The sequence below is a fragment of the Melampsora larici-populina genome (assembly GCF_000204055.1).
Source record: "Melampsora larici-populina 98AG31 unplaced genomic scaffold MELLAscaffold_54, whole genome shotgun sequence".
NCBI classification, from domain to species: Eukaryota; Fungi; Basidiomycota; class Pucciniomycetes; order Pucciniales; family Melampsoraceae; genus Melampsora; species Melampsora laricis-populina.
In genome coordinates this window covers 194,528-208,405 of record NW_006768818.1, presented here as the reverse complement: position 1 = coordinate 208,405, position 13,878 = coordinate 194,528, and the positions used below count along the sequence as shown (strand labels likewise).

Genomic DNA, 13,878 nt, shown 5'->3' with positions numbered 1-13,878 from the left:
GCTGCAGTTGGTACCTCCGGTTCTTCAGCTGGCTTCTGAGATCGATAACGGTTTCGGTTAGGAGCTAGATGACGGTGTTTCTTCCAACATTGGTTTTCTTCATGACCGGTTTTCTTGCAATGAGTGCAGGTGACATCTTTACGAGATTGCTTGGTGTTGACATGATTTGCTGACGCACGATTCGCTTCGATACCGCTAGTCGCGCTTTGAAGTTGGTCTTGTTCAAGTCGATGTAACATGAAATCGAGATTCTGGTCTGGAAAACCGTGAGTCATAACTCTGACAAAAGATTTGTACTCTTGCGGAAGTTTTGATAAAGCCATGATGACTTTCATCTCTTCACCCATCTTGAAACCGGATCTTCTCAGCTCATTAGCACATGATCGAACTTCTTTGACAAAGGTATCAACATCCGTGAATACAATGTTTGCAAATTTAGTGAAAAGAGTTGTTCGATTAAGCATGTTTTCGCCAATATACTTCTCGCGAAGAAGAGTCCATAGCATGAAGGCATTTCTTGCTTTTCCGACTTCCTCGTTACTGCTGACAAAAGCTAGGTTGTCTTCGTTTAGGTAATCGACAATGACGTTGTACGCTCTTTCACTCTTGATACGGTGAGATTCCTTCATCAAGTCGGTAGGCTCAACTCCCGGAGTCCTAGTGATAGGTTCCGTTCCGAGTGCTATCTCAAGGAGTCCTAACCGATCCAATTTGCATTCGATCATCGTAACCCACGTTAAATAGTTCTTCGTGGTTAGGAGCATACGAGATGATGATGATGAGGTTCCGGCATCGAAATCGAGCGACATATCGTTTTAGCCTTTTAAAGGTAAAGTGGTACTGATAATGTGTTAAACTTTATAGTAGCTCAAAGTTAGAGCACGCTCAAGAACAGTTGTGAGAGTGTTAAGAGAAAACACTCGAACCTTTATAGTAGCTCAAAGTTAGAGCACGCTCAAGAACAGTTGTGAGAGTGTTAAGAGAAAACACTCGAACCTATTCAAGACGGACAAAAGGAACTGGACGTGAGGAAATGACTTTTGGACAATGATAATGAAAAGTTCAGATGGTATTTCTTTCTGCACACCTTTATAGTAGCTCAAAGTTAGAGCACGCTCAAGAACAGTTGTGAGAGTGTTAAGAGAAAACACTCGAACCTGAGAACAAAGTAAAGGAATTAATAAGAGAAAGGAATAGTAAAAAGTATGCTAGTATCTAACCTATTCAAGACGGACAAAAGGAACTGGACGTGAGGAAATGACTTTTGGACAATGATAATGAAAAGTTCAGATGGGAAAAAGAGGAACAACAGTTGCACACAGAAAAGAACTACTAATAGGTGAAAAACTTCTTTTCTCCATTTCCCAATCCGTCAACTCCTTTCCACATCATCCACGTTTCATCCCAATGGTTACATTGTCCCAATCCGTCAATAAAATGATCAAGTTGTGGTTGTCTAATAAGTTACCTAACCGGTGATGGTGAAGTAGCTTAGGTTCAAGATTGGACTGTTCCAAAGTGCCCATCTTCCGTGCTAAGATGAGATTTGGACCAGATTACACAGATGATAGATATGGGATTGGACTATAGAGATCTGTGAAAGCAGAATTCCATTAAAGCAGATATCTGTGAAAGATGTGGTATACGAATAAACGGCAAGGGTTATATGCGTGATCTCTTGGGCCATTTATCTTTCCTGCAATTACCCCACATCCATATTTTATCACTATTGAGCTTTTAGTGGTGAGTGATTTACTTGTTTTTGGGTCTGTATGTCAATTCATTGCAAAGGCGGCCACTCAATCACATCGTATGTATATATGTAGTAGCTAGTGAACAATTTCTTTGCAAGTAGAATCTATAGTCAGTTACAACTCCCATTATTCGATGCGATAGGCGTGGCTAATCCAGGATTTTTTCATTCGGCCAAAATTATAAATATCTTTACCTAGAAACAGTATAGGGTTGGCTTGCATGTAGTCGAGTTTGTGTTGATGAGGAGAGGTAGAGGGGAGAGTCGTAGCAATCGGGTTTGGTATGACCAGTCCCAGGCCGAGATGTCCAAGGGCGAGACATCTCAATAATCGGGCATGGCATTAGATAGGTAAGGGAGTGACATCCACAAGGATAGTTTACCTTTCCTGTTGATCGCAAAGTCAAAATCCACTCTGGATAGTAACGAAGCGCAAAACCTGCGCCTGGTCCTTATTGGAGAACACAAGCAAAGTTGGAGAAACTGCAAGTATGTATTGAGATAAACTTATCTCATGACAAACCCTCCCCTGGTACTCGTCGCACACATCTCTGACGGTTTCCACAAAAGTTTGGGATCCGAAAAGTTTCAATATTCAAAGCCTCACAGAGATTGTCAGCATCGCTTGGGTAAGCATCTTTTGGAGTCCGTGTTTTCACCGTCAGCCACATTCAGATCCGAGAGTATGGCTCAAGTCATCCTTTCCCTTCACACGTACTGCTTTCTTCGGCGTTCACTCGTGCCTGTCCACTAACTCATGATGTATGAAATTTCTTTTTGGCACGGGTTGCTACATAGCCGGCTGATCCGCGGTAACAATATGGCAGACCCGCAATCAACTGTTGGTTCACCTGCAGACGCAGAATCGACGGGCTCACTTGGGTTCATCAAGGATGATCAGTATGGGATCGCCGACTGCCCAGAGCAGAGTCCAGTGTGTACCAATTTCGATTCTTGCTATTGGTGCCATCACATGTGATTAATGCTATCTACATCCTAGCTGGATGCTTTAGCCGAGAAACAGGCAGTTTGGAAACTTGATCTAGCGTTAGTCAACGTTTCTGGACCGCGAGTGGCCGCAAATCATATTGATATTGAATGCGAGCTTTTGCAACAGGGTGATACCAATCGTATCGTTGTTTTACTTCCTCAGCTTCCTTGACCGTTCAAATCTTGGTTTGTAACAATGGGGTTTCCCATGATAATGTTTGGCTCTTAACTGATGATGGCGTCACGACTTGAACTTGCAGGAAATGCTCGGGTTGCAGGTAAATTGAAATCAATAAAAGTTGGTTGGTTACTCGAATTGAAAGGCTGTCTTTTTCGAATCAGGACTTCAAGAAAGTCTTGGGATTTCGGACTATCAGTACTCTGTGGCATTAACAGTAACATATATGTAAGCAATTGACTTGGCCATGGGGCACCATAGTTTTATAGCGTTCCGCCAACTCATCGGCAGCTGATTTGATGTGCATTCCCTCTGAACCATTAGTCCGTATATCGTAAGCTTTATATGATGCCTCCACTGATGTGATTAGCGGATCACTTTTGCTGACCAGCATTGCTGCTTAGATGGCTGAACTACCAGCGAATCTGTACCTCAAAAAGATTGGCCCCCACATCTTCCTACCAACGATTGTAACGATTTGGGGTATTGTTACCACGTTTCAAGGGTTTATCACCTCTTATAGCGGTCTGATCGCGACTCGGTCAGTCCTACATCCGACCTAGAATATTCAGCAAGCGTTTCTCAACCGATATTGATCCCATGAACCCATGGTTCACAGATTTTTTCTTGGTTTAGTCGAAGGTGAGCTATCCTGTTCACATGGTCCTATCCTCAAGTTAACCAACATTCTTCTCTACCTGTAACAGGTGGACTATTTCCGGTGAGCTGTGAATGATTCACTTTGCCCCAAACTCAATACAGAAATTGACCAAATACCTCACAACAGGGGATAGTCTTGTATCTTTCAACCTTCTATACTCGGTAGGGGAATTTTATCTTTATAAGTTGCTATGGTCTCCTCAGTCTTGTGTGTTTTCCTTGATCGCAGTCGTGAATTGCAACTGCGTATTGCTTTATTCTTCTCTGCAGCCTCATTATCCGGCGCTTTCTCAGGGTTATTGGCATATGGCTTGATTTGTTTGGATGGTGTGGGCGGCAGACCGGGGTGGGCTTGGATCTTCATTGTGAGTATCTCCTTTCAATTCATCGTTTACGCAGTTTATCATCTCAGTTTCTCTAATGTCAGTCTATTTCCTTTGTGATCAATCTTCAAGGTCGAGGGTCTCTTCACCCTTGTGTGTGGGATTTGTGGCTATTTCATCATCCCGGCTACACCAACTGCAACCCGCTTCTTGAGCGCGAGACAAAAAGGGTCAGTTTTATTTTCTTGAATCTCGAGCAAGTCATTGGGTGTAAAAGTTTGATAGTAGCCAAGGAAATCCTTCTTCAATTCAGGATCATATCAAGACGTTTAGCGAGAGATACACCTATGGGAGCTATAGATGAACAGTTTTCCTGGTGCGATGTGTGGGCATCACTTAAGAGCCCGCACGTTTTATTCAATTCTGTGACGTTGTTCGGATCTGGAACTGCTCTTTACAGTCTTGCGTATTTCCAACCAACCAGTTACGTACAGCAGAAAGCGGCTGAAGATCACATGCCATTGGCCAATGATTGCTAACATGCTTTGCTTTGTCTTATTGAACCAGTTGTCAACAGTGTAAGTTGTCTTCTTCGCTAGTGACCCTTATGCCATACTAAAACTCTGTCTTTGATGTGCAGCTAGGATACGATTCAAACCGTGCACAGCTCATGAGTGTACCTCCATTTGCCGTGGCCTTTGTTGGTATGCGAACATTGCCCACTGTCTAGACCACTCTCCATTACTTATCCTATAGATTTTACCGTCAGTCATGATGTCGACTGCCTATGTTTCAGATCTCTTTGAGGCCAGAGGGGCCACGACGTGTGGAGCTGCAATTCTTGGAGTAAGCAAAAGCTTGACCTCCAATTTTTCAATTCCATTCGTGAGATGATTGCACTCAATTACTGATTGATATTTGACGATTCCCAACGTACATCATCAGTTGATTGGATTCATCATATTTCTTGCCTCAGACCCGTCCCAAACCAAGCTCAAGTACGGCTCACTATTTTTATCTGTACCTGGAATTTACTCTATACCACCCTCTTTGGCTGCCTGGCTATCGAATAATAGCTTCGGTCATTATCGGAAGGCTGTCTCAATTGCAATCGGATTTATTTGCACAAATATTGGAGGTATTTTGAGTACCTGGGTAAAGATATCTCATCTGTTCTCCTAGATCCCAAGCTTGTCTATCTAACGTCGCCTATCATCTTGCTAGCTATTCCCGAATTCAGACAGTCCTCAATATCGGAAAGCTACTATCATAAACATCTCATTGTGAGTGCATTTGATCTATTGGATGATATTAATCTTTTCGTCGATCCCTGTCTTCAAACAATTGTGGTCACTGAGACAAAAAAATCTGTCTTACATTCCTTCCTTCATTTTCCTATTCGCGGTTCATGAAATTAGCTCTAGTATCATTGTGGTTTTTACACTTCTGAACATGTGTTGGCTTCGTTATGCCAACGTTCAAAAAAGAACTAAGCGAGATCAATTGCTCGATGGCTATCAACTCGACACAAGCGACGCTTCAGCCAACTCTGAAGAAAGTATTCGCGCATGGAAAGAACTTGGAGACCAACATCCCGACTTCATTTACGCGTATTAAAAATTGATTCTCACATAATTACCTCGCTATAACGACATCATATCTTGTCTTATGTTCCTTCAATCAATCCCACAATCCATCTCTGAGGTAGATATCAGATCACATGATGTATCGATCTCATCAGTTGGCCATGTCCTTTGCACGTCACATTCTTTTCCATGTTAGGTACTCTTTCATATTTTTTAATCCATACGCATCTTGTGATGAAATAGAAAATATTGTTCAGAGCTAGTAAATCAACGGAGCATGTGAATTACGTTATGGCTAAGTTGCTCTAACAAAATTATCCGATGTCTTGAATGTAGTGATCTATCAATATCAACTCAATGTATACTTGGTGGCACTCGAATCTACATTAGCAAAAAGCTGAATAGAGCTATAGTATTTCCTTTCTGTTGGCATGTCACACTATGCGACAGATTTTTCATTGCCTCCAGCGTTCAAATAAACCAAGCTGGTATAGCAAGCTGGGATCAGAGTTTTACATTCTCATATGCTTACCTGTTGGAACTTCTCCATGCAAATTTATGGTCTGGTTACCTTTAAGATCACCAAATAGCGTAAGGTTTTAGGTTTTGATGCTTACCGCTCGTGAGTACTTATTGAAAGCAATATCACCAACAACAGATCCAAAAACCGTTTTGCATCTTGAAATTCCAAGACACTTCTTGATGTGACCCGCTGAAAATGATCCCACAGCAAAATTTAACCATATACACCACGGGGTAATCTGGCCCAGCGATTGGCGGTCAAAAATGACCGCCGACAGACCAAATTGCTTGGTGGTGGCTGACCATCATGTCGCTATAGCATAGCCAGGCGAGCGAGCGACCAGCAGCGATGACCATCCGTCAGATGGCCCTACAGCGGCCGCCCGATCATCCATCGGCGAGCTTCATGCCAGCGGATGGTCGGCTGGTCTTTTGATCGGTCGGTCGACCAGCGAATTGGTGGTCATGTCAAGGCCTGTAGACGGTCTTGAAAGACCGTCAATTCAGGTTGTACTGGCTCTCATTGCTCGCTGCTCGGCTCAGTTGGGCTTTTATCAGGTGAATTGATTTGTAATATAAATGTGTATTTCATGTTTATTCATGGTACAAAGGATTACATTTCTAGATAATAGATTGAAGGTAAAATGTGTAATTTACAACTCGTTGCGAAAATGATTATAAGGAAAAACGATGTTGCGTAGATAGTGAGTTGATGTGGAACAACGGTCATTCAGACTGAGTGTTCGGGTAGGTTGAGTACAATCGCCTCGATTTTGGTGTCTGTTGGCATGTTGAATTTGGTGAGTTCTTGTGTTTTGATTGCTGCGAGGGTCCTTGTCCCATCAAATAGGCGTTTATCTTCGTCAACAATGAACTTGTAAAAGCTGTACAAATTCAAAAGGTCAGCATCGATGAAAAGATAAGCATGATCACAATAACAAGGAGCTCACGCTTCGGTGTATCGTGGTCCTTTTAATCGTAAATGAGCCAATTGTTTATCGATGGTCTTCCAGATAGTATAGCCACCTTTCCCATCGGTCAAGCCCTGTACGAAAACAGCCTCCATTCGCTAGAGGGAAGGAAAAAGTATATAATCAGAGCGAGCTCAAACTATTGAAATCAAAGTTAAGGAGAAGTTACATACCAGATACGCATATCGGGATTTCTTGACGAGGTTGCTTTGGTCAGCGACTGTCACTTCTTCGTCAGTGGCAGTGCGTTTTGCAAGACCGGGGAAGTCAGCCATCTATGAGAAGTTGGATGGACCAGGTTTAGCTTCCTAGCTGTGATGAGAGCTTAAAAGGAGACTTACTGCTATGAATATTGAATCGAGGTCTGGAATTGGGTTTGAAAGCGACCCATGTTTTGAGTGAGCATTTTGGAGGAGCTAAAGCGATGGTATGTTGATCAGTCAGAATCTACACATAAAGAAATAGACACTTACAATATTATGAAGGCTTTCACGGACAACCTTGGCCTTGGCGCTTATGACCTTGATGACAGACTGGGGGAATCGAGTTAGACATTCATTTGGTAGGTTTTCGCGCTTCCAAGCATTATCTTGAGCTGTGATTTGATGCTGATTGAAATTACAATTGAAGACAAGAACAAGGATGAGAGTAAGATGTTCTGATAACGGTGGATAAATCAGAAAACTCAGAGTAGAACTCACTTGTAGTATCATCACAAGAGAGCGCGGCAGGGTCTTTTTGTTACCTTGCATGTTAATGATCCCTTTGGTGTCCGTGTAGGCCTGTAGGTCTGGATCACCAATAGATTCCAGGAGCACTCGAGAGCAAAATTTCTAAGGCAACAAAGTCAGTTCATGAATACCAGAAGGAAAAGAAAAGACAACCTTGAGTGAGTCCGGGGGTGTCCAATGTGGAGTAGGAGCAGAAATAGTTGAAGTGGTGGTGCTTGATGACTGAGTTACAGGACTGATAGTATTGGATGGTGAGAGTTGATTGAGTCGCTGGATGGTTTCTTGTTGATTTCGAATGGTCTCTTGATGACATTGTGCTGTGTAGATGACAAGACCAATCAAGCGAGGATCATCATTCATTCGCTGATAAAGTATATTTGATTTGATTGTAAATTTGATTGATTGGTCTTTTCATACAGAGAGAGATAGAGACAACTTACATTACTGACAATACGAGCTTTCTCTTGGTTTTCAATCTCCAGGTCAGCTTGCGCGGCGAGAGTATCAAAGATTGGAAGGGGTGTTGATTGGATTGGGTTAGGCAACATATCATTTGATGCGAAACTGGAGACAGATGACAAATTGTTGGGGTGAGTATTTGGCTGGTAGGAAGTGTTTGACTGTCTATGTTGAGGAATTCCGTGATCCATGGATGACATTGATTGGCGATGTTGTTGATCGGATTCAGTGAAACCACCTAACAAATTGAACTGTGGTTCAAAAGACAAGCTATCAGGTCAAGATGAAGCAAAGACTTATGATTGGGATTGGGATATCGGTGGGGTAAACCTCCTCCTTGATCAATGGATCCTGAAAAACTTGATTGACTGATTTGACTATTACGATACCCGGCTAGGTTAGAATCATTGGAGTTCAAACCTTTCAAAAAAAGCAAAGTAAGATGAGAACAGCGACGAGAAAAGTCATTGAAAACCATACCAAAGGAAGAGGTATCGGGTTGACCATTGTTTCCATGAGGCTGATATGGGGCAGAACCACTGTGTGACATGGGATAAATTGATCTTGAAGGTTGAGACAGACAATGTAAGGTTGTTTGAAGGAGCTGATGTTGAGATTCGAGGATGATGAGGATTGATGTCAGCAATCGAGGTTGAGGAAGTGTGGAGGTGAACAAGGACCAAGGAGTCAGATGGACTTTACCAATTTTGCGGACAAAGTGTGTATGTCACTTGTAAAACATAAGTGTAACAAGTGACATGTTATCTATTTGCTCCTTTGCTGGAATCTCGAATACTTTGAGATGTGGACAAGTCAAAAAATCTTTGATAATATATTTTGGCAAATGGTGAAAGTGAACAATAAGTGAGATAGTATTAAAATTAGCAAAACATTTTTAAAATTAACAAATGATTGATGTTAGCTCATCAAAATTCATCAAGATATCACTTTTTCTTTTTTTTTGCTATCTCTGCATGCCAAGTCTGCAGTCCAATATCAATGGCTTGACCCCAATCCTCTGGTGTAACTTCCACCTGATTCACATCAGCCAATCGCCGATGAAGTTCCGCTGAGTAAAAAGATGCAGAGTTCAAGATATATGATTCATTCTGAGTATGAACAATGTGATGTAGTGGGATGGTGGTATCTTGACGTTCAACTTGTTTGAATCTTGTGGAACCAACTATACACTTTCCGTCATGACAGTTATGTTGAACATTCAGAACCGTTTTGAGAGCCTTATCAAAAAAAAACAGTTGAGAAAGGATTCACAAACACAGTCCAATTCAGATGAAATGACATACATTTGGCTTGAAGAATATCAGATCATCAGTTTTCACAATCTCACGCATTGAGTAAAATGGATGGATTATCCCTCGAGTGCATTTCTTCATCTCAATAACACACTCAGATAATCCTTTTCCTACAGGCTTCCACATACTCTCGACACAGGTAATCATATTGTCAGATGTTGCATTGACTGGCTTGACCTGATACATAAAATGATTCAGCACAAGATTTAAGATGAGAAAAGAAATCCACAAACCCATAGGAATGTGTAATCCTCAACCTTTTGATCATTAGGTAAGATCAGACGAGTCACACGCTCCCACTTGTCATTGGGATAAGTGGTAGCCATGAATCCGGGAAGACCATCAGGAGGAATTTCAGGAGTTTTGTTTCGAGTGACTGATTGAAGTTCAAATGAAATATGTGAGAATCTTCATCTAGCTCTATTACATTTCAAATGAGATTAAATACCTTTCACACGCAGGCCTTTGTTTGTGTTCCAATTGCTTTTCACTCCAAGAGAGCGCTGAAGGTGTTTGTTTGATGAGAATAACTTCAGAACTTCACTTCCAGCCGAGACCCGTTGACCAAGCTTCTGATCATACCATGTCCCACCCATAAAGATGTGAGCAATCATGTGGTAGCTGTTGAAAGAATTTGCAATATCGCGTCCGGGTGCTTGATGGTTTGAGTGGATCGAAGCTTCTCGTAACACAAAATTAAAGCTCTCAAAGATTTCAGTAGCAACAAGAGGCAATGGTCCAAACCACTCGATAGGATCAGATAAATGAGTGAGCATATGGAATTTCGGTTTATTCGTCCAGCGCGCGTTGGATCCCACTAGACAGACAAGAAAGGTGTCAACTGCTTTTTGAAGTTGGATGAGATAATTATCCATATTTGAAATCTCGTTTTGAAAGATAAATGATGCTAAAAAAATAAGCGCGCTCCAAAATTTTCGTTTTTCAGCCCCAATTTCCTCAAATAAAACAAACGGAATGGTCTGCATGACAATACAATATTCTTTTCCTACAAGACTCTTGTAATACTTGATCATCGTGTTTGGAATTATTGGTGGAATATTTAATCCTTTGGTATCGAAAGATACCCATCGACCGGATATAGCCTTATGTTGATCGGCTTTGAGTGGTGAAAGGTCAGTCATCAATTCTTGCCATGGATACTTTGCTACTCCTAAAAGATAGACATGCAGTGCCTCAATCGGTGTATCGTGGTGTCCGTCAAATCCTACAATCAATGATGTTAACTGTAGCATTAATAACAATCAAAATTGACTGTAGACTTACCTGGTAGTCGAAGGAAAGGATTAAACACACGCAGGCCTAGTCTTGAGTTGAGATCTTGCCACAACTCATGAGCATCTTCAAGATCATTTGATACCAAGACTTGTACGACCTTATCCATCAACTTCTCATTCACTGTATCGCGAACACCATGTAGACGTCGGGCTTTCGTTATTTCATCTTTTGTATGTATGCTGCTACCCATGTTCCAAATGTCCCTAGTCAACTCTTGAGTCTTGTTCCAGTCACGAAATTCAAGAGAATGCTACAAAGTTTGGACAAAGACAGTCAGCTGGTTGTGTCTTTTTTTGTTAAGTCCTAATCAGTAAAGATATTTACGTACATGTTTGAAATTTTCATCAAGACCTACAAATTCTTGAACGTACGTTGTTGTTGTTTTTTCGGCTTTGCTATTTACTCGAAGATTACATATCCGACACGGGGTAAGAGTGACTCCTGGATTGATACAATTACATATCTCTGCATGCATTGGAGAATCTCCAAGATAGCATAGTACTACAACCATGACTAGAACTTCTTGGTCCACTTCACAATCATAAGCTGAAAATCCTTCGGTTGCCAGAGTACTAAGAAGACGGGGTGGGAGAAGTCAAAATTCACACTTGAGATGAAATTAATAAGCAACAGGCAGGACCCACGTGAGCTCATCAACTATTGGTTCTCCAAGCTCCAGTGCACTCGCCACATTTGATGTAGCAACATAATGAATATTATAATCTTGATTTGATAATTTCGGAGGTAAACCACTCAGAGTATAATAGAAGGACATATGAGAGTTATACTTTTTTGATCTATTTCCCGATGTATCATCCGAGTACAAGGTGATTGGAATGTGGCGAACTAATCTTCCATTCGCCTTCTTTCTCCATGGGTTTTCAATTGGGATCGGGACCAATCTATCCAAGGCTGATTCTAGAAAGATTTCAAAAAGAATCATCAGTTACGTCTTATTCAACCAAAAGCTTATAAAGACTCACGATACATTGATGATCCGCAGACAGCCTTAAGTTCAGTCCCATTTGGTAGCCTTATCTCAGCAATTGAACGCCAGAAATCATTTACATTGATGGTAACAAGAGTTTCAGAGTCGAAGTTTGGTTCAGCGTAAATACAGATGTCAAGACCACCGGTATTTGCATTAGTGTAAGAGGTTGCACGTAAACATTTTGAAAAGGTATTGTTGCCGTCGTGGTAAAAGAAAACCGGAACAAAGAGCTCAAAGCTACTGGATGAATAGAGTTGAAGCGGTTCATAGATATAAAAATGACCATTTTGAGTTTCAATCATGGGTGTTCGATATTCTCTTTTGATCCCCTCTCGCCACTTTTTGGATTGTGAGAGTCTACTGATGGGTGTGTTTGAAGCAAGCTCGGGGATTGTAATCAAATGTTGTCTAACATACGGATTCGCCAAGTTCTATCAAAATAGCAAAATTAGTCTTATTGCTTTTTTATATTAAAGAAGTCATTCGCATTCACCAAGGTAATTCCTTCTTTGATTGGTAAGATGAAGCATGGATTACCTAGAACACTCTGAGTGTTGGTAACCGTCAAGCTCATGTCTTCTGTAAGTTTCTTTCGCAACCTTCGTAGTGTTTTCCAAGTTGGAAGATTAAAATCACAGATTGTGAAGATTTCTCTAAGCTTATCATATTGTGATCGTGAAACCACACTACGAGTAGACCCCATAATCAACATACCACACAAGTGCTTAAACACAAACAGTTGATGCATCAGCATCCGAAAATGTAAATTGAACAAGAGAAGATTGAGCTATTGAGTGGAAGAAGGGACTACATACCTCTTTCTTGTTGAACGGATACCATGCTTCAGATTCGTGTTCTCCATCTTTCATATCATCATCTTCTTCTTCTTCGTACTCAATCTCATTTTCCTGTTCTCCAAATCTTTGCTCATCATCCGCTAAACCATCATCGGAGTTTTCATCCTCTTCCCTTATCGCAAATTCGTAAGCAGCATCCCAGATTAGGTCTGGCCTGTCGTGAACAACAGGTTCCGCTTCAATCTGAGCATCAGCTGGGTTCTCAAAAAGAGCAGAGTCGTCTTGATTCCAGATGTTCGAGGTAGTGTGTTCAATTCCGGCTGTAGTCCATCATCGGGTGGATTTCCTACATCCTCGGCGACTTCGTTAGTCCATTCCATCCCTTGGACAGCGCCCGATCCCGATGCTGAACTAATGAGAGCAGGATTCGGACGTGTCATCGCATCCTTTTCAGCCAAATCTTCAGCAACCTTCCGTTGGTGATTGATACCTTTTGAATGTTCAATGTACGATTTGGTAGTCCTTCCACGACAGAGAGTACAGTAGTATTTCGGATGGGATGGCCTTGACGACCTTTGTTCAAAATCTGGCGATAATCCTTCAGCCTCTGAGCTTGCCTGACTAAAAAGAAAGCGAAAAGAAGACCTACAATCCGCCACAATTGGATAATCCTTCGGTGCAGACATCATGAAATGTCGATTCACTTCCTGGAAGGTGAGCGAGGAACTTGAACTTGTTTTGCCCCTCTGGATTTATCCTTGTCAAATCTTATTAGGGACTGGGCGAAGTTCGGACGAGCACAGGATTTTGCCACCTGAATTAGCGCAAGTATAGCAAGGAAGTTGTCCGAAGAGATTTAAACAGGAGGAACATATCACTGACCTTTCGCATGTCCAAGTGCCCCGTTCAAAATCTCATTGGGATGACAAAGCTGAGTCCGGGTTCATTCCCAAGGCCATATTCCCACAGACCCGATTGCTTGCTCAACTTCTATAGGATGTTCCAACGTCTATCTCGCAAGGGGTTCTTCATGAGGACCCCAACCCAAAGGTACAAACTTCCTTTTCGGGCTCCCCCGTGGGCACCACCACCGGAGAGCTCAGGGCCACAGCCTTATCTGTGAAAGGTATATCAGGCAATCCTGATGCGGTCAGCCTAAGGCTTTTGGCTGAGGAGTAGGAAGTTTTGGATTGGAGAGCCCATCAGATGATGGCAACCGGCTATGCGCCACCCTATTTTTTTTAGTCTCATGAAGTTGACTAATAAAAATAGGGAATTTTGATATTGATTCAACAGGGGCTGGATTGC

The 13,878-nt window shown here is 41.9% G+C and overlaps 2 protein-coding genes across 2 annotated transcripts; one reads left to right on the top strand and one right to left on the bottom strand.

Annotated features, from left to right (window-relative positions):
• Positions 1–3,325: 3,325 nt before the first annotated feature.
• MELLADRAFT_92950 (uncharacterized protein) lies at positions 3,326–5,521 on the top strand (the record flags this gene model as incomplete). The annotated part of the gene is made up of 13 exons (XM_007415876.1): positions 3,326–3,462; positions 3,541–3,563; positions 3,629–3,642; positions 3,709–3,743; positions 3,811–3,946; positions 4,037–4,134; positions 4,182–4,387; positions 4,472–4,482; positions 4,545–4,608; positions 4,674–4,750; positions 4,898–5,059; positions 5,129–5,187; positions 5,323–5,521. 13 exons carry the CDS (start codon positions 3,326–3,328, stop codon positions 5,519–5,521), a joined length of 1,221 nt encoding a protein of 406 aa, XP_007415938.1.
• A 1,056-nt stretch (positions 5,522–6,577) lies between these two features.
• On the bottom strand, positions 6,578–7,367 carry MELLADRAFT_57525 (uncharacterized protein; the record flags this gene model as incomplete). The annotated part of the gene is made up of 4 exons (XM_007415802.1): positions 6,578–6,896; positions 6,963–7,081; positions 7,157–7,258; positions 7,325–7,367. The coding sequence occupies 3 exons, from the start codon at positions 7,256–7,258 to the stop codon at positions 6,743–6,745; spliced, it is 375 nt and encodes a 124-aa protein (XP_007415864.1).
• Positions 7,368–13,878: the final 6,511 nt, after the last annotated feature.